The sequence below is a fragment of the Megalops cyprinoides genome, chromosome 23 (assembly GCF_013368585.1).
Source record: "Megalops cyprinoides isolate fMegCyp1 chromosome 23, fMegCyp1.pri, whole genome shotgun sequence".
NCBI lineage: Eukaryota > Metazoa > Chordata > Actinopteri > Elopiformes > Megalopidae > Megalops > Megalops cyprinoides.
This window is the reverse complement of record NC_050605.1, coordinates 14080773-14107132: the sequence shown is the minus strand read 5'-3', so window position 1 is coordinate 14107132 and position 26360 is coordinate 14080773. Positions and strand designations below refer to the sequence as shown.

The window sequence follows — 26360 nt, the reverse complement described above, 5'->3', positions numbered from 1 at the left end:
GAAAAGTACATTCTGTGTCTCCTTTGGTGATTTCTATTAGTTGAATTCAAAGCCTTCTCTGAACCATTGCTTCTAAAGCACGTCTGTGCTTTCTTTTTGATTCCCCCAAGGAGAGCACCCCAGCACACTGTACATATTGCAACATATTATAAAGACATGATGTGGCTTTAATGTTCTGAATTTGGGTATTGTTTTTTTTTTTCAAAGGGATGAGGTCCCTTCTAAATGAAAGGAATTTTGCAATAAGCAAAGTGCACATAGGATAGCAGCCCAAAATAAACATATTACTGAATGCATATCTTTGGCACAGACCTTACCGGTGCAGGATAGAGAAATGATACACGCAAACATTAGGAAGATATAACAGTATTATATACACGAGGGCCATTAAAATGCCTGCTGAACTGTAATGAAGGCCAGTGGAAAGTTTACTGTCAAAGAGGACTTACGTGTAGACTTGCTAACAAAAGCCAAACATAAACAGTAGGAGTGTACATGCATACTTGACGTTTGAGTGTGTATGCTTATATGCATAGGTGTGTATTTGTGTGTGTGTGTGTGCGCGCGCGTGTGTGTGTGTGTGTCTGATGAGATTTCAACAAACATTTATAGTGTATATTAGTGTAACATTTTGCAGTAGCACACACACACACACACACACACACACACACACACAAAGAGTGTATGTTGCATTTAATATCCAATGTGAAAAAGCAGTTGTAGAGTTCCCAGGATCAAGTCTAAAGCATAATTCAACCACTTTTGTAAGAGTGTGTGCTGTGTCTTACCATTACTATATTATGAATCCACATCAAAGAGTTTTTTTTTTTACTGCTACACAATAAAGGAAGCTAATTTGGAATTCTTTCATAGGGGTTCATGACCAGCTCTGTGGTAATTAAATTCTCACCCAAACCTAGAGTGCATTTTTTTATACCCAAATATAGAGGAGGAACTCAAACAACCTCATTGTGCCTCTCGGGTACTTGAGGCAGACAGCAGCGATGTTGAAGAGATCACTGTCCATTTCATCTGAATGCTTATGAAACAATTACCTCCCCATAAAAATATAAATGGATTAATTAGTCCAAGATATCCAGCAAGATGTGCTTTGAGGGCTCGTATTCAATTACAAAAGTACCGACTTGTTGCAGAACACTGGTACCCATTCACTTCTCACTTCCTGAAAATAGGAATGTAGCACACTGATGTTTCGCAAGTAGTAACTGAAAAACCTTAACTATCATTTTTCACCACTTCTCCTCAGATGACTAAGTGCATGTTGTTTGCATGCCAAATAAAGTTTGAGGTAAGATACAACATGAAAATAAAGTCATGTTGATGTGTGTGTGCCATGACAGTGGAGGTGGTTTTCTGGACCAACAAACTCTGGCTATGCCAGTTTATTAAGATTATCAGTGGACAGCTGTGAACTGTTAAAGACCAGGGCAGCCATCTTCTGCACAGACAGAATAATTTTCTTCTTAAAATGTGATCTTGATGCACCTGAATCCTGCCATTCTTTTTGTTCAGCCCGCATTAAGACACGCTTCAAACATGATTAACTGTTTTTGTTTCTTTTTTTTTCCTATGGATCATAGCTGATGTTCAAGTTGCTATTGTCATTAAAAAATGCTTTGCAAACACCCTCTTCCATTGCATCACATCTACCACAATCTGAAATCCATTTATGCAGCTGCATCAGCACGTACTGTACCATTCTATGTACCTACGATTACTGTAATGTAATCTGTGAGTCCACAGTAGTTCCCTTTATTGAGATGAGGAGTCAACTGGTATGATTCATTCCAGTGGCCAAGGTTTCAGTGTCTTCTTCTTTAAAAAATGAGGAAGAGGCAAACTCAGAAAAGGCACTGTATGTAAGTATTACATGAAGAACTCCAAACTTCCAAGCTGCATCTTCACCCTCAACAATCAACTGAACAAGGGTCCAAAACCTCCCTGCTGTTGGAGAGTGTGGCATAGTAACGACTCCACCGTTGTCCCTAAGACCTCTTCCCATGAGTGACCATTCCCTCACTTCACAATGAATGACAGGAATGACTCCCAAATGACTGCCAGTGGACCATGGATGAAATACTGGAACCCTCCTGAGTGCCACGAGTGTAACTGGCTATGTATTCAACACGTACATAATTACGCTGCTATATAACCAAATATCACTCTCACCCATATGCAGCAAAAGAGGCCATGAAAAGCTTAGTTCTTCAACGTATCCAAACATGAAAGTATGCTCAGTTCAGAGCTCAGTCTGTACAAACCATTTAAATGTAAAACACATAACCCTAACTGCAAAGTCAAAATGGAATCTTTTTTCCCTCATGAGTAAATATCCAAGGCCAGCAGATAGTTACTGACAAAAAGGTAATTACGTGTGACAGTTAAAGGTACAGGATGGGGGTGGAGTTGGAGGGACAGCAGTGGGCTGTTGGGGGGGGGGGGGGGGGGGGGGGGGGCATTCTGTTTCAGCCATGGCCAGGTCACACTATGAATAATAAAAATAGCTGCAAACCATACCTGCAAACCATAACGATAACAATCGCTTGACAGCTAAGACACAGAGTATTTTTTTTTTTGTTCTCCATGTCAATCAATTCCTTTCATTTTCCTCTTCTCTTTCTGTGAAGAACTAACTCATTACCATTTGAGGTCATTATTATAGCTAATGCTGTGGTGGGGCCAGCTCCAATCATCTGAACTTCTTTTTTGTTTTAGCTATCAATCTTTCTCAGGGTGACAGGGAACATAACAGCAAGTTGCTCCCTTATTCATCCCACATGAATGATCTACAGCAGGCATCACATTGTAACTTAACCAAAAGCCTTCGTTTTCACATACAATTCACTCATACAATCATACAGGGGGCTGTCTTTCATCTCAGTGCCATTTCCACTCACATGAAGTAAGTATGTGTTAAGATGTCAATTTATATTTCTTTTTTCCCATTACACTGCATTTCACTACTGTCATTTCATAAGTTTGAGCTATTTTTGTATATCTGTTACTGTTCCTCTGAATCACATGTGCAAAGACTCATTTCTTCTCAGTAAATAATTAAAATAAGTGTTTTTGCATTTTTTAGAAAGACAAAATAATCGCTTCACATATTACACATTAAGATAATTAATGAGCAGTCATTTTCTTTATCCAAAGGGGCATTCATATGAGCCTCTATTTGTAAAGTTACATTAAATTAATACTTAAATTTTAATGAACCATTAATATTCCCAACAGTTTTTTTCCAGCCTTGACAACACTCACAGAAGCAGTAAAATTCTAAATTCTATTGCCAAGGTTGTAAATGATTAAATTATATTTACTGAGTATATCTGGTGTTCTGAGGCATTTGGCTTCTATGCCATACTTTTGAATATGGAAAATTAGATATATTTTACAACAAACAGTTGAACAAACTGTTTTAATATCTTTAGTTACAGCACTGCAGAGAGCCTAAACGTGTATAGCCTAGGGGTGTTTGAGTGTGCCGTGCATTCGTGTGCTGTGTGAATTTTCTGTAATTTTGATTGAGATGGAGTACTCTTTAGCCCCTCCAGATCTGAGGCAACACAGGGTTCTCTCAGGACACCGGGACAGCACAGACTCAATGCTAACTGCGTCAGCTACAGAGTTAAGCCATTTTCAAGCTGACACCATTTCAGCTACACACCTTGGCTGCCGCTGTGTGTCTGTGTACAAAGACTCAAAGCCTGTTTTTCACTGGTAGGTTTGCTAGTTTGTAGGGCTTTCACTGCTTTTCTGACTCCAAAAGGACAAATCCGATTTTGCTGATTGGCCATTTATTTCTCTGTTTTTAATCACTTCATCCAAAATTTTGCTTTTTCATTGTTTTTTTTCTGGTTGTTTTCAGCCTTTTTCTCCCATAACATAACATTATTATATATTTACATAAAACAATTGTTTAAATTCTCCACAGAAACACACTTCCTGTAATACATCTGAAATTAATCAAGTAAACTGAAACAGATGTCTGCATTTTAATAACCACCTCCACGATATTGAACAGTAAATTATTTTGCAACAGACTGTCCTGTCCTCAGCACACATTTTGTTGTGTGATTGTGTGTGTCTAGTCACCCAACATGGTCTAGGAATCTAGGATAGGTACATGGCAATCTAACAGATTTAAGCCCTGGTATGCTGATTCTTTCTGGTCAGTATTTAATTTCAGTTAGCTGAAAAAAAAATACATCTGCCTTTACTCCTACATATGACACACATGCAATGAGTTTTCCACATTAAATAAGTATGTGCTGTTTAAAACCACAAGTGGTATAGGCTGATTCACTACAGGGCTCTGCAGTCTTTTCAATGCTGCTGTGGGATTATACTGAATTTGACCCAGCTGTCCTTCATCTTAATGTATAGGGCATCTCCAGGTAGCAATCAAATCACACATCATTCTGATACCCTTTGGGTGGGAGAGACCATATATTAACACATCAATGGTCAAGTTGCCTGTACAGTAAAGGACATGTTCCTCTACATCTAGTGTTAATTTAGCTTTTCTCAGTCTCAACTGAACTGTCACATCATCAAGTGACCCATGGATACTGAGGAAGAGTAAGCATAATATTTATTTGCCAATTGCATGCCCTGTTCTAAGCCATTTAATAGACCATTTTAACCATTTTGACAGCTTGATTTTTCTTCATTATAATCCAAACTAAGCACTATTTCAGTGAGGACAAATAACCCTTCCAGTCATACACCCAGCACCCTAACTACTGTCCCACACTGCGGTCCTCAACTCTACGCCTCTGTCTCCCCCAATCCAATGGCATCAGCAGTATGCAACCTATGATTCTGAATACTTAACGAATGTCATTGGGTTGTTATTTATTAATGTTCATATCGGAACTAAGACATACACAAAAATTTTGAATATTTAATCATTGTATAAATATCTGTGACTCTGTAGTGAGCTGTTTCACGGCAGAGTTGATAGGGATGGTTACAACAAAAGCCCCTTTTTCTAATATTTTTTAGCTCATTGTTATTCTTACAGCGGCAAAACCTATCTGCCCCCGTGTCACCCATAAGGCTTGCTAACCCAGATAGAAGAGTGTGCCTTTCTGATCATCATGCAGCTCTGGAGTCTTGGGAATCTTTCCTGAAATGCACTGCCACACCACAGTGGCTGCCTGCCCATCAGAGTGTGAAGAGAGTGCATCCCTTGTTCAGGATAATCTCACAGACAGATGAAAAGTGAGATTGCCTCACCTTTTTCCCTGAGCGGGGCAGCATTAGGTGCTATCCTCAGGCATGAGTCAGCAGGTGAGATTACCTGTGTCCTAGGACTAAGCTTACCTCACGCATGACTACCCCAAACCCCTAATTCATCCGGAGCTCACCCTATACCCGAAAGTGCAGACGTGTACAATAAGGAGCCACATTTCGCTAAAAGAACCCATGCTTCTGTATACACAAGGGATACAGAGTGAGCTATTCCAACATTTCTCTGTATGTATATATGTTCAGAAGACCCATCTGTAGACCTTGTACACTGCATTATCATTTAATATACTGAATGTGAACTTACCCTCTCTGCTGACTGTGCAGTCCCAAAGAAGATGGGTATAAAAGCTAACCAAATGATGCAGGTAGTGTACATAGTAAATCCAATGGGTTTGGCTTCGTTGAAGGTCTCGGGGACTCCCCGGGTCTTAATGGCGTAAACAGTGCACGTGACCATCAACAGAATACTGTATCCAAGGGAACAGATGAGGGACAGGTCCGAGATGTCGCACTTGAGCACCCCGCGGGCGTTCTCGGGGTCCTGCGTGCGCTGCTCCCCGTAGTCCACCACGGTGTGGGGCGGGTCCACGGCGAACCAGACGAAGACGCCCAGCAGCTGCACGGAGATGAGGCTGAAGGTGATAGCCAGCTGGGAAGCCGGGCTGATGAAGCGGGGTGCGGTGACGGACTTCTTGCCCTGCTCGAAGATGCGGTGGATGCGGTTGGTCTTGGTCAGCAGGGCGGCGTAGCTGAAGCACATGCCCAGGCCCAGGAAGATGCGGCGGAAGGAGCAGACGGCCACGTCCGGGGCGGCGATCATCAGGAAGGTGATGGCGTAGCAGAGGAAGATGCCGGTCAGCAGCACGTAGCTCATCTCCCGGCCAGAAGCCCGCACGATGGGCGTGTCGTTGTAGCGCACGAAGGTGACGATGACGAAGGTGGTGGCAATGATGCCCAGCATGGAGATGAAGACGGGGACAACGGCCCAGGGCGAGTGCCACTCCAGCTTGATGATGGGGATGGGCTGACAGCCGGTGCGGTTTTGGTCGGGCCGCTGTTCGTAGGGGCAGAGCTCGCAGCTGAACTCGCTGGCCTGGAAGTTGTAGCCCTCGCAACGCTCGCAGTGCCAGCAGCACGGCACGCCCTTCACGATCTTCTTGCGCTCACCCGCCCGGCAGGGCACACTGCAGACCGAGGGCGGGAGCGTGGGGTCCCCGCTCGCCCACCGCATCGCGTCCATCTGGCCCGGCCAAAGCAGACAGGAGAAACAGGTCATTAATAACTGCGGCACCTCACCCTGCCCTTCTCACGCTCACATGCACGCAAGGCCTTATACTCCATAAAGAAGACAGACCTGAAAATTTAAATAGCTAAATGTTCATTGTATACCATAATTTCCATAACTGTTATTCAACCAATTTTCCTTTATGGCAAGGAAGTGGTCTGTAGACCAAACAAAGATTTGCAAAATGGGACAAACACCGAATGAAATCCTTGCATTGACAGCAAAAACCAGAAAAGACCTGGATGCAGAAACACTGATGTCCCCTTTATAACCCTGAGGTCAGAGAAGTCCCCTCAGCCAACAGAAGTCTTAGGACAGCATCAGTATGACAACAAAAACAACAGAAAGCTATATCCCACCACATTACAAGCAAACATGGCTAAGCATCTGGGAACACAAAGCAAACCTAAGTAGCAAAATAACCTACTTCCATGTCCAGACCCCTGAAAGATCATGAACAACAGAGACGGTGAGAAAAAATGAGGTTAGTGGCAGGCTCAGAGGACACAGCTTTCCTCAATCCTAAAACAGGATTTATTATGACAACTTTTCTTTCATTTCCATTCCACACACGTATATGCCGTTTTCGAAATGCTATGAAAAATGCAAAGCATACATTCACCATGCCAATAAGCCCAGTTGGACTGAGCCGAATTGATAAGCAGGGAGAGAGAGTGGTTGTTTACCAGTGTGCAGGAGCTTTAATGTATCATACAACCAATATAGCTGGTACAACGTTTCATGCTTGGCAGAACAACACCAACTGACACTTCCTGTTTAGCCTGGTTCTAGATGTTGTAAGGAAAATTACCAATGCTTCCTTCACCTGTGATGAACTAAACGGAGGGAGTTTTACGAAGGCATTAGGTGAACCCTTTAGCTGGCTACCTAACACAGAGGGCTGCCATGGATATACAAGTTTTGTGTGCAGCACAGAGCCCTCAGATTGCCCTGCACTACATCTTAGCTCTCTCTCTTTTTTTTTTTTACTTCACTCTCTTTCATCAGCAAGAGCGCTCTCCTAGACCGCTGCCTTTTGGCAGACTTTAACTTATCCTGTTTGACTAAAGTGTATAAATAATCTTTTTGCATTTCAGGATATTCCACAGTGTGATTCTACCAATTCATGCAGGCCAGTGTTTCCACTCTATTAGCAATTTTCCATTCTAAGCAACTCATTCATCCACGATTCCTTCAGAGATCTCTCCAACTGGGGCTTGAGGAGCTCGGGATGTCGGTTATCTGGGCCTGTGAGCCTCCCTCCTCAGCCTACACTGTTTTTCCTCACATCCAAATATTGTAATTTTATTGCAACAGTTAGCGACTGCCCCAAAAAAGGAGCAAACTTGTGGCAAGGAGAGCTCCAGAAGCTGGAAGAGGCATGTTGTTCCATTGGAATATTAATATTTTTTTTATCCTGCTTCAAAGCAAGAACCACACAGGAGTTCAAACTAATTACGCAGGGCTCCCAAGTAAACGTACAAAAAAATTACATGCTAAGCCATATAGCCCGAGACATTGCACTGTGTCCTTAGCCAACAAAGACCGGGACTATGAGGATAGGGATTCCAAATCCTAGCAAAAAAATGTAAAACATTATTTTAAGGAGCCATGAATTTTATTGTTGATAAAACCATTGAGGGAAAAAAAAATCTGTAAATGAATTGCACTGAAATTAGACTTATGCCATAAAACATTATGAGTTTATAAGTAAACTAACACCTGGCCGCAATCCAAACCACTTCTAAACATGGAGATTGTATTGCACTTTTACTGTCCCAAACAGCAGTGGCCTTAGACTTTATTAATGATTTTATTTACAGTTTGAGGCAGGAGTTGAATGAAGATGTTGTTAAGGGTTTCAGTCTGAAGGACACGTTTCGCAAGGGGGGTGGGACTGGTGAGGTCCTACCAGAGTGTGTTCACACTATACGAAGGGGTCCCTGCCTCCTCAGGCACTTCACCATTAGATAATGGCAAACAGTATTTATTGTTCCCTCTACTATTCATGCACCTGAATATTTTTGGATGCTGATGAAAAGATTGTTCCTTTATGAAAGCATCAGCTGTGCTTTTCTTTCTGTCACAAGGAATTTGCCAATCAAGATGCATCCTCTTTTATCCTGTCAGCTAATGAAATCCACCGCGAATTCCCATCTGCAGCAGCTGAGTAATGATTCCCAATGTTAGTGTACTTCTTTATTGTACCTGAGGCACAAAATGGTTATCTACATAACAGGAAAGAGGGAAAGAGTGTGCAGCAGCTGTCTGTGTTTACAGACAGGGATAGATGGAATGAAAGCATAACAGTGTCATGAATGGAAAATATTAGAAGCTCCTCCTCACGTTTAAGTGCAGCTGGTCTGTCCAGTGGCCAATGACCTTGTACTCCGCTGTTGACCCATTGGTGATCTGGTACTGGAAGATGTCATAGCGCCCAGGAGCATCACCGTTCTCATTGAATATGACTGGGGTTCCAGCACTTCCTGTAAAACATGAATGACCAAATGACATGTGACATATTTATTATTTTCACAGTCAGTAACAGATGCTTTCATAAATGCTTCGCTGATAACCATTTTCAAGGATACTTTTATATTAAGGTTGTATATTTACTGAAGCAATCCAAAGACAGTACCTTGTTCAAGGGTACAAGAGCCATGCCAAACCAAGGATTCAAATGTGTGAACTAATGGTTGATCCCTGTACAATTGTGTGAATTTGCGCTGAAAACTTTTTCAGACCACTGCATCTCTCCTCCCTTCCAACATTCAAACACCATACATGCATATTTATGCAAACGCTTTCCAAGATAGCTGTGAAAAACCTTTTTGTCTGCTTTGACTTCCCAATTCCAAAGATCTTTTTTGTCATCTGTGTGTTCAATTTTGAATACAAAATATTATTAAAAGGTTAATCATTACCGGGTCATGTAAGAGAAAGCAGGCTGTCAGCATCGAGGGGCTCTGCGCCTGTTCTGAACTGTGAAAAAGCTGTGTTCACCCCTCTCCTCACTGCTTCATCTGTCATCTGCTGCGTGTCAGTCAGTGCAGGTGTCACTGGTATAAATAGAGCAGCGCGTGGCTTCTGGAAGAATCACTGTGACAGTGCAATGTAATCTCTGCCACCTCGCCCCCCTCCCTCCATGGCGACACGCAATTTCCTACCGCTGGCTCTCGACGCTGCCGCGATTATGTTAAACTCATGGCACCTTTCCCCTATGTTTCACCAATTCACATCGCCTGAATTACATACTTCAGGAGGCGCAAGGGGAATCCGACACTTCAAAGGCGGAGATGTAATTACAAATATACATCTTATAGGGGGGACGCGTTACTAAACTTCCCGCGGAAATACATTTGTCATCGGAACGGTGGGTTTGAGGTATCTGATGAGGATGTCTGGCTCTTCTTGAGAGCCTCCCTTGCAGAATAGGAGGAACTGTGGGGGGGGGGGGGGGGGGGGCGGGGCATCTCTGATGCTGCTGTTGTCAGAAAGGCATTAATGGATTCGCATGGGACCCCGGGCAAACCTATTACCCATCTCCCCTTAATCTGCCGCCTAGCTGCAACAAGGCAGAGAGCTGCAAATTAAAAGGAAGGATCTGCAAGATTGTTTGGTTTTGCATACACCTCCATCTCTCTGCGGCACAGACGGGTGTTAATTAGGCACAAAAGGAAGTCCTGCGGCCATTATTCAGACGTCCAGAGCCTTTGTGCTTTATGGGCTGTGCACAGTGCTGTGCATACAGCAGTAATTTTAGAATTCAATACAGAAAACACATAACAGTACATCTGCACTATTTTCTGGTACAGCAAGTATGTTTACATGCATGTTAAGTGAAATATGAAGCAAATAGGTCCTGTTAAGTATTCAAATGCTATAAATGTTCCACAAATATTATCCTCTGATGACTCTTGTATTTGCAAACAGACCTGTCAACAATATGTACTGGGCAGAAAATCCATAAATTGTTCAACCATATTTAATCGAGGTTAGAGAATCTGATTAACTACAGTTTATGTAGCAGGCACCATCAGTCAGAATTCATAACAGGATTTTTTGGCACATTATTTGAGTCGAGCTGTCTTAAAGTTTGCAACCATGTGATTAGACACCACACCTCTGGAGAGACAAAGCCCCTCCTTCTGAGTCCTGACAACCAATGCTCTCTCGAGTGCCAAACTCTGACCCTGTTTGTTCATTGCAACTAACAAACTTATAAAAATGGAACTCAATTTGCTTGTGAGAAGCTCCTGAATTAAACTCATTAGGGGTGGTGTGAAGTTGTGACTGGCACAGACATGGGCTCTAATCACAGGTTGATCTACGCTCTGCCCCTGTCAGTTACACGAGCAGTGCTGATGACATGTTCCTTTAGAGCTGAATCAAAAACAGGAGTCCTCTGGCTGGTATATAGATTTAAAAAAGCAACCACCAGTAATTTATGATTAGTGAGTGGGCACAAGTTTCTGAATCCATCCGAGTTCTACTTTGCAAAACATGAAAACATGAATTGCAAATTTGGACCTCATATCTCATCAGAACTGAAATGAATTAGAGTGCAGCCCCAGGAAATATGCCTGTTTCCTATGCCTACCAAATTGGAGTTAATATGTTAATATACAGCTCAAATTCATCTCCAGTGCTTGCAATGTAAATGCTGGTGTAGAGAAGGTAGCCACAAACATCTCTAAACGTCCCTACAGTAGTTTTCCCACAGTCCATATATACATATGTATGTGTGTATAGATAGTGATATACAAGTGAACTGTATACATATGTGACACTTTTTATAAGGTCTTCATAAAGCATATATAGCAGCTTAATAGATGTGGCATTACCACTTTTTAAACCATAAATATAGAAGCACACTGCATTGTAGTGATACTGACATGTAGTGATACAGCAGGGACTATATAAATGCGTATAACGTGTTAAGTTGAAGCTGCTGATTGTTATATATATGCAGTAGGGAAGCTTGTCTTGGAGAGTGATTTACACAAGAAGGAGAATAAAGGCACCATGACTTGGCTTTTATTGACACTTAAAATCACGCTTGAGTGTTTTGATGATAGATGTTTTGGGAAGGGCCACCGTGCATGAAAGAACTGTTTCAGAGTAAAGCGTAGAGGGTCAATATTAAAAACTGGGACATTTAGCAGCGTGGACTGCTTAGGGCACCTAGCTCATCTTCACAGTGGTTCTGTCATTAGTTCATCAGGTTTTATTATGAGCCATTCGCAGGTGGGTCGGAGTTTTGATTTTATCTGCACCGTCATTCAGATTTTCAGACCGAGTCCCTCATTAATTCCGCTTTTTCTGCCCCAGAGTGTCAAACCTCCATTTGGTGACTGTTTTCATGGCTTTCATTAAGCTCTGTCAGGAGAGAGCTGCCATATGGTATATGAGACTTCAAAATGTGTTGGGGTTTGGAAAATAAATGCCGTCTTTGTAGAGAACTTGAAACCACCCCCTGGTCCCTGTCGGTGCTTTCCCATCTTCCCCGGGAAAGTTCTTTGATTATGTGAAAAACCAAGTTTAGGAGCAGAGAAGACCCTAAAGCTCTATTGTCAGAGCACATAATGAGCTGGAGAGGGTTACAAAATGTAACCTGGGGGGGAAAACATTCCTGCCTTTCATCCATGCATCTCCTTTCTCCTCTCTTTTAATTGGGCAAATGTCATGGCAAGCAAAAAGTAAACACTACACAAAAACACTCTGCTGTATCACATCTGTTCAGGATGATTTGATTCATATAAGCAGAATTGCAACTGAATGGATAAAATGGAGGGTTATGATTTAAATGTCTTTTTGTCTTTTTTAAGTGAGCAATGTCCACAGATAAATCATGGATCCCAAGGTATTTGAATGTGAAGCGTTTTTGTACAATCCTTTATAAAATAAATAATATGATCATTTTACAGTGTTACCGTGCAAATCACTGGTGATGTGTAAGGTAAAATGCCATTAAACTGCGCATATTCTCCTAAAATATTTAATGTGCTATGTTCTGCAACATTTAGCTTAAAATATTACATTCACTGCATTCCAGTTATCACAACCTTTTTTCACTTACTATGTGCCATTACATTAACTTAATATAACATTAAAAGTTGCAAGTCAGCCCAAAAAAGACTCCTATAATGTGCATTTTCAGTCAATTTTTCACTGACTAAAATTAACAATGATTGCATGACTAAAATGTGATTAACATAAATTTTAGTTGACTAGACTGTGACTAATACAAAAAGTAGTGGTACTGACACATAAATTCTATTTTTACATATATTCTATTTTTACATTCTGATCATATACATATATTCTATTACATATATTCTATTATACTTGTCCTAGTAGAGACAAGGGCCACTCCACGAAATCTGCATTCATGGACCCGTTTGGTTTTCATTTCCAGATGGTAATCATCACAGGTTCTTAAAGGTTCATAAGCTTCACGGTTCAAGTTACTAATGTGAGCATTACCAACACCCGATGAGGTATGTACAATCTCTGCCGAGGAGCTTAATGTCCAATTAATTCGCCAATAACAATTTAACAGCGCTCGGGCTGAAGCAACATTCACTTAGACGCAGACAGGCAGCATGCATTAAGTCGGGAAAAACGGTGGTCTGAAATTTCCGGCTTATTGAATGCATGTCTGAGTATTGATTGCCCTTTTACCTCACAATGGGTGCCAGTGCTTCCAGAGCACATCTTTTAAGCATACTGCAACAAAGAGCCGCGCATTCACCCATGCCGGGTTTTTTGACATTTTTCCCAGCCCAATACATCCACCCCATCAGTCATGCAGACCTCCACCCACACTCATACAATAATGACAATGTGGAATAAAGAAGTTGAACATTTTTATGTGATCATTTCTGTCCTCATCAAATACTTTAAGGTGACCATACAATTCATCAGTTTTCATCTTACAGTTACCACTACTTGCAGTTTCAATCAAATGCCAGGATGACACCGGTGTGAACACATTTGTGGTTGGGATAAATTGGGACTGTGATCCTGAGCTACTCTTGGGAGAAGGGGGGGGGGGTGTTAAAAGTAGTTCTTGACCTTCTGCCATAAAGCAGGACAGATTCTGTAAGGAGATTTGGCTCCTTTGCTTAATCCTCACATTTTGCCCTCTGAACTATTGTTCTGCTTGCTGTATCATTGCCAGTTTGACGCATGCATGTAAAAGCATTTGATCTGACTCCTTCCATGCAAACACGTGAATAATAAAAGACGCAGATATTAAAAGAACCACTAACTGAAATGGGTCCCATTACTGAGATACTGCTACAGGCTACAGGGGGAGGCCAGATCATCTATAAGTACAGCACATCCACACTGAGTGAATCCCATTTATTGCAACACCTTTCATTCCACTGCACTCAATCATCTCAAAAGAGGTGTTTTGGGAAGCATGGGCTAAACACCTCAACTGCCATTGTTATGTCAACCTGACCTGACCACAGAACAGCAGCTATTTTAAAAATAAGACTCCCAGCAGATGAGAAGCTAGTTTTTTGGGGTTTTTTTTTTTCAAGAAATGCAACAGGGGCACATTTGGATGGCCAACTGGCCCACTAGAGAACCAGATTCAACCAGGACACCGTGACCAACATACTGATTGTGATAAGGGTCACGGAATCTCTCAATCTGAAAAAAAGACCTCCTACAGCACAGTGTCCTCATTATTGAGCTGGGGCCTTAGTTTTCTCTTTGGCCCAGAGAAAAGACTTCCTTCTTACTGTACCAAACCAGTACTGTTTCCAGTAGTAATCTCTTTTTTTTAGGTCTCCCTTTAAAGTACTAACCATGCCGAGCCCCACTTCAGCCATTTGGCAGGCGAAGTTTGGCAGGGTGCTGTGGCTGCTGGCTGCTGGCTGCTGTTCGTAATGGGTAATCAGACTGTGGGCCGTCTTTGAACCAACTCTGACCTTCAGACTGCTTCCTTTTATTTCCAAGCCACATATTTATGAGGACAATACGAACAATCAGTTGATTTGAACAATTGAAAACTGAGATTTTCAAAGCCATTTCCAAAGAAAAGATGGAAAAAAAGGTGGATGAAGAAAGACACCCACGCTGAAGTAAAGACTGCCTTAACCTGACAGTCGGGACATTTTTGTAATGTCAGAGGTTTTTCAGGTTGATTGTAGAGTGCAGTTAACCTATCTGCTGAAGCATGATTACAGATTACACGACATCAACGAACGCGGTGTAATTCTGTGATTATGCCAGCGTATTGATTGTCACTTCTGGGCCAATCACAGCGCCTGACAGCAGGCCCACGTGTCTAGTGGGGGGGTGGGGGGCATCACAGCACCTGAATGCACAGCCCCGCGACCCTGCAGGTGCCTGGCACGTAGAACTGCCACTCCTGAGAGAGCAAGAGAAAGATCCGCCAGCTGGTAACATCCTGCCAACTCCTCTGCCCTTCATTTCTTTCCTGTCAATTTTTTTGTATCATCATGTGACTCAACACCCTGCATCCGAGACAGGCTCGTTCCACAGTGTGTGTTTATGCATATCTGTGTGTGTGCTTGTGAGAGAGTGTGCGCGCTCGCTACGGTGGATTATAATATCTTTTTTCATATAGCACCTTTCCAGCACCACAGCACAAGGTTCTTCACAATATAAAAAAAGAAAAAAATTGCTGATGGACTGCAGAACTCAAAAATATTATGCATATAATAAAAAAACAAATGTAGGGTTTTCACAGCAACATAAAATACCATGCAAGCAAACAACCTCATGAAAAATGACCTACAGATGATAATTTTTTCTGAGTGCACCTGTCATATTGCTAAATGAGAAATTGAACAATTATTTTAAAAAATCATTTGGTTTTCATAAAACCATTTTGTTGCGCACATTGCTTCTCCTTCAGCCCCAGTGATATAAAAATAAGCACATGTATGAAGCTGTTGAAGAGGCACGTGATTGTAGCTGAGCTGGCGATCACCCCCAGGCTGAGAGGCTGCTGCTCAGAACAGAACATAAGATTTAGGTTGTGTCTGATTGGCTGCAGTTTCTGCATCTACATGTCTGATTATGGAAGGACTCCATGTCCCCTTCTCACGACTGAACCAGAAAAAACCTGCTGTACACAGCATCTTCAGATTAATACATACACATACCCACACGTACACGCGTGCGCACACACACACACACACACACACACACACACACACACACAGAGCTGCTTCCACTACCCCATAAGCACACAGAGGATGGTTAAAACTGGGAGGCTGTACACTCGATGAAAAAAAGGGTTTTTCATGTTTCCTTTCTCTTAAACTTAACCTACACACAGGTCAGTTTGTCATATATCTGTTTACAGTTTATTGTCTGTGTGCGCGTGTGTGTGTGTGTGTGTGTGTGTGTGTGTGGTGTGTGCGTGTGTGTGTGTGTGTGTGTGTGTGTGTGTGTGTGTGTGTGGGTAATTCGTACTTCAATGTTTTCTACTTCAGCAGAAACAATCCAGATCTGATTACCAGTGATGACTGTTTCCCTTCAGTGGTGGCATCTAATCCTCTGCTGAGAGGGGGGTTTTAACTGTTACTGTGCCACAGTTGTCACTGACGGTGAGGGAGTCCTAATGAAGACACCTGGGACACCAATCATGAGAGTGCCACTTAAAAAAAAAAACAGTGATGATGAGGGGGCCAGGTCAGCACTAATGGCTTCACTTGCTTTTGTGGAATCTCAAGTGAGCGTCTAATTATGCAAGGTTCCTCCGTTCTGAAGAGCACTTATAATGAATATATATAGAGCTGTTTCAGTTTTGGGTCAATAAAATAAAGACTCATACACATGCTGTGGTATTTATGCAGCTTTTTCAAACCGAACTGTAGCATACAAGGTCAATATGCCTTGATTTTGATTTTGTGGAAAAAAATGGCACACAGATCAAAAAGTGAAAACAAAAAAATGGCAAGTGAGTGAATTACTGAACAAGATGACTTATGCAATCTATAATATTGGCAAGAATAATTGTTAAGGAAATACCAAATTTCCTATGTTTTATAATCTCCTTTCCTTTTTTTCTGCTCTGCTACATGCTTTCTAGAGCCAGACACATAATTACCTCTGAACAACAAAGTACATACACTAAGACAGTTGGATTAAATGAATGTGTTATTGGGTTATTATTGGTTGACATGCAGTACACAGAGAAAAAAACAAAGACAAAAGGCTTCAAATAAATGACTCATCCAATGTAAGAGAATGAAAACAATTATCTCCATTGTAAATTCTTGAAGTGCCTTTACGTTCCAAAGTCAGAGGGAATATGTGGCTTGTATATTACTTTTCTTTTGAGTATTCAGTTAAGTCAACGTTTTGGAGCTTTGAGGTGAACCTTGAAAATCCATACAGAAATAAAGACCAGTACATTAGGATCTGTTGTGTTTTTAGCTTTTCATCAAATCATTTGAGGAAGTACTTCAGAAGAGTAATGAAGGGAGTCAAGGCTTAACTGAATTGCGTGGTTCACCCATTTGGCTAGTGAACATGTTCAGTTCAAACTGTCCCACACACAGCGCACATGCATGAGAGTCCCAGTGTGCAGGTGAACTGTGGAGCCGGCTAACCTGCAACATTCTCCCAGCCTTGAAGTGATGTTTTGCAAATGCCATAATGTTGCCCTCAACACTGAGCAGATATTGTGGGAATGTTTTGAACTCATTGGGAAATAGTGTTTTTGGAGAGTTTCAGTTTATTTTGGTTTAACAAACATCCAATTAATTAGCACATTTTTGTTTAATGTGCTGTACTCTGATATATATGAAAATGGTCAAAGTAAAACGCTATGATGTCAATGTGCAAATTTGTTTATTTTCACATACTGTGACATAATCTTTACAGTGTCAGAGAATTTGTGAGAAAATTATGACCAAGGAGAAAAGAAGAACAATAACAATGACAAAGGAATCCCAAAGTGGCTTTTCTCAAAGCAACATCTGTGATTATCTCTTTAGTCCTCGGTAGATTCAGTGCCAGTAATGACATAAAACCCCCACAATTCTCGGGAAATGAAAGGGCTTATTTTGTTCAAATGATAATTTTCAGTTTCATTCTTATATGACTCTAAACTTGATGGTGTTTCAATGAACCTTCCCAGCTGCAGAGAATCAAATATCCTGCAGTTTCTAATATTCAAAAACTAAATAAATAAAACACAAAGCACAGCGACAATGACTCTAAAACATCTTTAAAGAGATGCACTTATCTTTCCATACTGCCTAACGACTGTTCACCTCATCTCAAAATACATTTTGCAAGGTCCTATGATTTGTGGAGAAGATATGTTTCCAAACAATTACAGTATCACAAGAAATATACAGACTAGTGATACCTTTCCTCCAATAACAGAACATCCTCTGAGGGTTAAAATCTACAAACCTTGACAATATATGGACTATAGGCTTCTCTGATGTGAGATCTGCCACCTTACCTGTGTTGAAGGGATGCACTCAGACTCAACACAAAGACAATGTTCTGGTAAATGACTATGAACAATACTATTCACTGTCAAAGGTGATTTAAAGGCTGCAGGCAGAATTTGCGAAAGAATTCCAGGAATGATGAAAAACTGCTGTATCTCGTTTAGGTAAATGCTAATGTTAATTACATAATGGCAAATATAAAACAAATGTCGCTGAGACAGATGGCATGTTGGAAATAAAAAGGCTATATGCCTTTTATATGCCATAGAACATGCTTTGTGTGTCTCACACCAGGCATAAAAGCTGTCAGACTACAGTATGTTGGTGGTGGTCACATTCATATATTTAGATCTAATGTAATAATGTATCCCAGTACATTCAGCACAGTACAGTTTGCCATTTGCTTCATTACCTTTGTGAGGCCTTCACTTTGATATTGAGAATCGCATTCTTACTTGCATGTCAGTTGTTTAGATATTGCTGACAAAGTGTCAACACCGGCTCCACCTAAAGATGCATCTGAGAACAGCATAAAGATTAAAAGTGCATCAGATATCAACAGATCCGGTGTTATTTAGTTTGCTTCCACTTCTGTCAAGGTAAAAATGTTGAGCTGCTGCTGTTCCCGACAGTGCTCTTTTCATCTCACCTCACCAGATCTGAAGTATTACAGTATCATTACATGTCTCACTCTGCCCAGATTGGCAACGGGAAACTTTTATATCAGTGGGGGAGTCAGATGTGAACTTTAATAACATCTGCTCAAAGGGTTGGATGGGGTCATGGTAAATCTGACCACCCACCAGACCAAGGAGAAAATTTCCAGTTTTTTTCTTCTCTTTTTTCTTTTGGAGGGAGGTGGGGATTGTCCTTAAAAGAGAAAATTGTTTATAGAGTAGCTTACTATTTGTAACTGTAAAGAGTTTGTAACATCTCACTTTTTCTTTATGTACACCCACAATGACGAAGGTAGGCACAGACTCACATGGGTTTCTGAGAAACTCAAGATGTTTGGAGAGGACATGCAACCAATGAGGACTGAGAGAAGATGATCAAATAGTTCATGATCAAAGTGGGGGAGGTGATCAAAGAAGCCATGCCTTGCCAGTGCTTTACCCATAGCTCCAGTGGCAGGGAAAGGGAAGAATACAGACAAATACAGCAAAACTTTTCCCTATCAAGACAAAAAGACTCCATATTGATTTTCTAAGACTGCCGGTGAGCAGGAGGATCAAGACTATTGGCTTTCATAGTCTTCTTTAAGATGTATTTGATTAGTAAGGATTCCCAGTCCACCATACCACTATTGCTGAGGGCAATCAGAATACAGCATCTAATCCCACTCTGACCCTTCCTGGCAAGCTTTATACCAAGCAAATAACAGAACTACATACTATTCACCTGGCACACTCCATGAAATTATTACCTTATACAGGCGCAATGCCCTTTTCTTCCCCTGCAGCCACACACCATCCACAAATATGCACACAAAATATATGCTGGTGCACACAAAGATACACACATGCAGCTTCTGTATGCCCTAAAAATTGGGGACTCTTATTGCCTAAATTATATCACTGAGTCATTGTTGCTAAAACTGACCTCAAGTGAGTTAGAAAACACTGAGGAACTATTTTAGGACTGTAATGCACACATTTGCGACAATATATATGCAAAAAGTCAGGCTAAACTTGAACCTATCATTGGCACCTTGGAACACACACACTTTTTATAAAAACAGAAGCATAAATGCACCAAATTAGGATACACTCAACCAAATATGGGATGATTTTTAAAGACTGAAAACAAAAAAATCTTAAAAAACAATTTATTTGCATTTTATTAGAGGTTATGACTGGGAATACTGTACAGGTTAGTGTGCAGATGAATATATTTCAGCTGAGAGTCATGGCAGGTAGAACTATTAGAGAGGAGAGAGGTATGGCTTAAAGACATGCATCTCTGGGGGATGACCACAGGCAGCAGGCAGTAAGAGATCATGCAGTTCCTATGTTGGTGGGCAGATCAAGCCACCCGCACCCTCTGTGAGGTCATTAGCTTAAGTATTCCCGAGGAAAGAGAGGCAGCACCGCGATCGGTGCAGAATAGATGTTTGAGATAAAGAGGACTGCTGACAGTGAAGTCTCTCTGATTGCAGTCGGAAACAGGCGGCAGAGCCCCAGTCTTTGTGCCTTTCTCTGTAGTGCAATTTCAAGCTGTGAAAGCTGGGGCGCTATCAGATTTCAGAACGACACCTCAGTGCCACAGATAAGAATATATAATGCCTACTGTCTAGATGACTGAGACTGTAGATCTTAGAATTAAATAGCTGACAAGGATGTGGCAGGTGGGAAATCTGGTAAATTATCTTGTCACAGGTCTCGAACCATAGACCTACATCATCCACAGAGTACAACTTACTGAGCAAAAGAACCAAGGTCTGTGGCCAAGCGAACTAATCACACTCGTATTCTTGTTAAAGGATTGACATCAACTTCTGTAGCGCACATCAACTCACTTACACTTTAGAACTCGGCTACATTGTCCATCTCCCAAACGTCTATTGTACCAACAAATGACTGTCGAGCATCAGTGTCATTACCTGAGTCACAACACTAATGAAAGATGGTAGGCTTCACACAGGTTTAATCTCTTATTTGGATTAGTTCTGAGCTGAAGACCAGTGTCCCCATATAAGGAAAGGTCACCGCAGCGCTCACTAATGCCTTCAACTCTGCTACTACTTAATGTGTATCATACCAATTTTAAACAGTAGTTGATATGAAAAAAATCATGAGTAGGCAATGCCTTGACTATTGAACACACTGTGAAATGGTGCAAGAAGCAGGTAGATTGTTTTGCTGTAACTATGCAAATAAAGGGGCTTGAGGGTAAGGAACCTAAGTCTTTGCTACATCAGAAATTAACAGGGTGAGACACCAAGGTATAGGTGTTCAAGTAGAAGAATGAAACAGGAATAAATGCATAAATAAACTGTCAAGCATCATTTAGAAGAAAATAACCACCATTGTTTTGCTTACTTAAGTTCCTTCAAGGTTTAAAAGGAAACTGCAGAGGTAGCAGAAAACATAAAAAAAACAAATTCAAATCATCAGGAGCTGATTTATGAGTTAAAAACTTTATGCAACATGTCCGTGGCTATTGCGATTGCAAAGAATGCAGTCAACAGGGAAATTACTGAAGAGAAGAGACGATCTGAGGAGAGAGGAAGCAGAGGTGTGATAAAGAGGAAGTGGAGTTCTGATTAAGAGCAAAAACATCTAGTGGCACCAGAGAACATAAGAAACCTCAGAAACCTCAGTTCTGGAGAGGGCGAACAGAGGCTGATATGAAGAAAGATTTAACAAATATATATTGGTCACAGAGGCAGGGAGATGAAGAAGAAGAGGAAGAAGAGGAGGTATGATACAGGTGTTGACTCGACAGTGAAGAGGATGCAGCGGAAGGGGGGTACTCACCGTTGAAGTTGACGGCCCTGACGTAGCTGAGCAGCTCCTTGCCGTCGATGTTGCTCATGCGGGAACAGAGGCCCGGGATGCCGGAGCAGAGGTCCCGGTGCATGCGGTGCAGGGCGTGCGCCATGGCGTACACCGCGTCCATCACGAACTGCACCTTGCCCTCCTGCTCGTAGATGGAGTCCCTGCCCACCTTCTCCAGCCCTGAGAACCAGAACAGACACTGCTGATGCTGCTTCGGCCGGCCCTGTTACGCTGAATTCACAACAAGCTTGATTTTATTGTGCTTTTATAAGTGTCATTGTCACTGGTCTCATAATGAAAATATGTGGTTCAATTCAGGGAGCAATGTTGTAGACCAATATATAGGAGCTGGGTAGAATTTTATAATAATGGAAACTGACAATATTATAAGTCACTTACAGTAAGTAGCCATTTTCAGTCCACCTCAAAACACAAAAAATGTATTTTGCTGCATTATGGTGATCTGAACGGTCTATCAGTGACTTCCAATGTTATGATCCAATATACAGTATGAGCATAAAGAGTTGATTAAAGCGTGATTGACAGATCAGCACAACTGCCTCGACTGTTTGAAATGGAGACATACAGTATTTGTGGGCATTTAAACTTTTTTATCAAGATTGTATAGATTGCTCATTGAACAGTGACTGTGAAGGGGGAAGTGAGTAAAGTCCTATCCCAATAGAAATAGGGGCTCAAATGGCATTTACTTGAGTTCATTGAGGACTACAAGCCTATTAATGCGTCATCCTCCTACAAAAGGAGAAATTTGTTTGACACAATAAACATCCCTGGCCTTTAGGCATGTACATGTTGGAAGTACTACCATTTTCTTTTGAGCACAAGTCACCATAGAAACTCATGACAAATCCTTTCACCCCTTTAGTCTCTTAGAGTTTTTTTTTTTTTTTATGACGAGGCCTGAATGTACACTCACACACACACGGCCACACACACACACACACACACACGCACACACACACACACACACACACACACCCACACACACACACACCCACATACACACACACACACACACACACACACACACACACACACACACACACACACACACACAAGCACAGATGGACACATAAACAAGCATACACAAACACACATACATTTCTTTGATGTCAAGATACAAAATAATCCTGACAAACACCACAATGTTATCCATATTAATCATAAAATCATGATAAAAAAACAGGCTGAGTTCATACGTTACCAATACCTTTCAATGACGTGATTTATATGTAGGATTTCCTTTTTGGACACGTATCAATGATTGTTTCTCTAACAGTCACCAGCATGCTGATCTGTCCCGCTTTATGTCTCCTGGAAAGCACTTTTTATATGATTTCCTCAGCCTCAAAACCATACTGCATTGGCTTCAGGCAACAGAAAGAAAATAAAAACAAGGTGGAGCAAGGTGAATGAACAAGTCCTGTAAGCTTTCAATCAATGAATGTGGCAGTGTGGAATTAATAGGATCTTGAAAACGAAATTCAATTTAATTTTATAGCTGCTGCAAGTCTGGAAGACTTGAGTGAAAGCGATGCATTGGCTCCTCAAAAAAAAAAAGAAAAAGGACTGATTACCTGGCTATAGCTCCATAATGAATTAAGCTTGTTCAGCAACAGAGAATCCATGTCAGGTACAAAAAGGAAGAATGGAAAGTGCCGGACAAGCTGATTTGTGGGTTACTGTGTCATCAAAGTGGCGTCAGACATCCTGAGAGATTGGCCGGTTAGACAAGGCAACAATTCAAGATTTTGGTCCAGTATAATGGTTAGAAAGAAAAAAAAACAACAACCTTGCTTGACCAAAATGCCCAAAACCAAGACACACAACTTGTTCTGTCAGTAAGACAATAAGATCTGATTCAACCATGCAGAACACAGAACTGCCTCAGAGACAGAATTTGTGAAAAAGTCTGACTGGTATTATCTTCAGCCCCTGACTCTGCCCCAAAACATTCTATACAGCCCCAGCTTTTATAACATGTTCAAATGTGTAAACAAACAAGCAATACTACCTCAGGGATGTTGCTGAAAGGTGAAATGATGAATTTATCATGTTCATATCTGTAACTTTTACAACCTGTGGAAATCAAACCAGGACTGAACATGTTTCAGTCAAATCATTAGGTTATTACATTACTTTGCATTCATTTAGCATATGCTCTTATCTAAAGCAACTTCCAGCACAATAGAGCATAAGTGTATCCATTCAAGTTGAATGAGCAACAGTGTCAGACCAGGCTAACAACACTCCTGGACCAGTGAGTGTGAGCATAACACTATTCAAGCCCTACCACTAAATTAACTTGTGCAATCTGACAAGGTAATGGAAGCCAAGTATACTGCCATAGTAAAACATAATACCTTAATCCAACTGTACTACCATATAGTAATCCTCATCGATTGTTAAATAATTATGACAGTAAGTCAAGAGAGAAAAAGAAAGACAATTCTTGCAGTGACAGTCACATATCCTAAAAGTCTTGCAAACTGTTGATACATGCTAATAGAGTTCCAGATTAAATTTCCACCCAGACTCATCTGACGTGTTTTAACAAGCTCTGGGAGTATGCACCGCTCACATGCTGGATCTGCACCCATATCAATTTTCAGTCAGAGTATTCTGGAGATACAGTACACTGCAAATGCTATTTAAATAAATCTGAAGCAATTTGATATTTAAAAAGTGGGAAGTCTGACCAACCTTATGCTTTTCATACCTTTGTACTGCACAAGAACAACCGTGTTAAAACCATAAATAATGCACATTCAAACAAGGACAACCGGAGTTCAGTATTAGCCATAGCATGTTATTAGGCGGCACATGCAGAGGGGTTAATTTGCCTTCTTGTAACGCTCAGAAAGCCCCCGCTGGGAGCCGACGTGGAACCTGTCTCAACGCAAATGTTAATGAAAAAGTGGAAATGTTTTCCTGCTCGAACACTAACAGGGCTCACTGCTTAGGCCAAACTACGGAAACAAAAAAAAAAAACAAGAATTCATCACCTTGAGTGATGGATGGCGACAAGGATGACAGACAGTCTAATCACTGGAACAAGCATCTCAATTAATCCTTACTTACGGGCGCAAATTTAATTCTGCTTCTTCAGCCTGAATGAACTGCTTTATATTTTTACTGTCTCTGGAGTAAAGGGCCACCATTCCCTTTAAAAATGTAAATTAAATAAATGGCAAACTAATTACAAAGAGATAGCCTTTTGTGATAAGTTAAACGTACAAATATACAGCATAATGATGCATCCAGCATCATTTTTATGTGTAATACATTTACATAAATAACATCTTATTTTCCATCCAGCTTTTTATCAGAAACATTCTAAACTTGTCAAATTCTGCTTAGACAGTATTAATATGATGACCCTGCACTGGTCCTGACAAGTGACAGATTTTCATCCTCCTCAAAAATTAGACTCACAGGGATGGAGGAGGATGGAGGGGGGTCAGCACTACCTTCAACACACAGTTGAATGTTTTATCGCATGATGGTTTACAGAGGAACTGTTTTAACATTATTTATGGTATCACTATAATTATTACTGTCTACTCTTAATTATCCAGGAAAAAAGGAGAAAGTATCACAGTTGACCTGAAATAACTTATGATACAATTAACATTTCTGTCTCTGTCTAGTTCTGTCTCACTAAACGGACCTTGTGCTCAGCTTCAGCACTATCTGCATTGTATGACCTGTACACAAATTGCCCTTGTGCCTGTTGTTTGCCCACTATATGCATTTTTGTAAGACGCTTGTAAGAGCGTCTGCTAAATGAATAAATGTAAATGTAATGTAAACATTTAATTTTACTGTTAATCTGTTTATTTGTAATTCTGCATACTGAACAGGTATTCTTCAAGCCCGAAAACACTTCCGATTGCATTATTAATACTTATAATGATGTTATTACGTTGTTATTAACAGTACCTTAATCCTGCTAACCACTACAATCAATATAATGAAATTATCACCAACGAGGTACACTCATGTGTAACTCCCTCTGGGGAATCAGCTGCGATGACTGAATTAATGCAGCAGATTAACTACTTTAATTTAACCCTCCAAGATATTGCTATTGGCCAAATGAAAATGTATGTGTCAAGGGGCAATTACCTTTGAGGAAATATGCAATTGAAGATTTTAGAATGCAAATGAAGAGATGTCGGCAAAGGCACCCGATAATTATTTCATTTCATATTGTTAAAAAAGCTTTTTCAGTACATTGTAAGGAAGTGAGTGGCAATGTAGCATAGTGGTAAGGAGGAAAACTGGTAACCAAAAAGTTGTTGGCTTAAGTCCCCCTCGGGGCACTGCTGTTGTACCCTTAGGCAAGGTACTTAACCCAGAATTGCCTGAATAAATATCCAGCTGTATAAATGGGTAACATGTAAAATACTGTAACCTATGTTACAGTTACTCTGGATAAGAGCACGTGCCAAAATGGTAATAATGAAATGTAATAAGGCAACTGTATCCTCATATCACTCGTACAAGGGACAAATGCTGTCGAAAAACCTGTTAGGGAGGGTTTAATGTTTGTGCATTTGCCCTGTCCTCCATCTTACTCCTGGATTCTAAGTGCATTCCCAGTGCTGTCCCTCCCCTGTGTCCTGGCGTAGGCCAGCACATTCTGAGATGCCTGTCGCCGTCCAATTTCCTCTGCTGATGGAAAAGCCGCGCACATCAAGCAAGACCGACAGTCGCTTTCCCATCACTGTCAGAGCTTTCCACTGCAGGTTTGGCAAAAAGCGCGCAGACCCCTCTGAAGAGGAGATGGAGGTAGGCTCAGTTTGATCGTGTTAA

At 41.1% G+C, this 26360-nt stretch overlaps 1 protein-coding gene across 3 annotated transcripts in view; it reads right to left on the bottom strand.

Annotated features, from left to right (window-relative positions):
- LOC118770064 (metabotropic glutamate receptor 8) overlaps positions 1–26360 on the bottom strand; it is a 145407-nt gene that overhangs the window by 10216 nt on the left and 108831 nt on the right. For all 3 annotated transcript variants that reach the window (XM_036517467.1, XM_036517466.1, XM_036517468.1), the window contains 3 exons: positions 21501–21701; positions 8909–9048; positions 5582–6517 (listed from right to left, as the gene is read on the bottom strand). In XM_036517467.1, the coding sequence (XP_036373360.1) occupies positions 5582–6517; positions 8909–9048; positions 21501–21701 (1277 nt within the window). The remainder of the gene's footprint in view (positions 1–5581; positions 6518–8908; positions 9049–21500; positions 21702–26360) is intronic.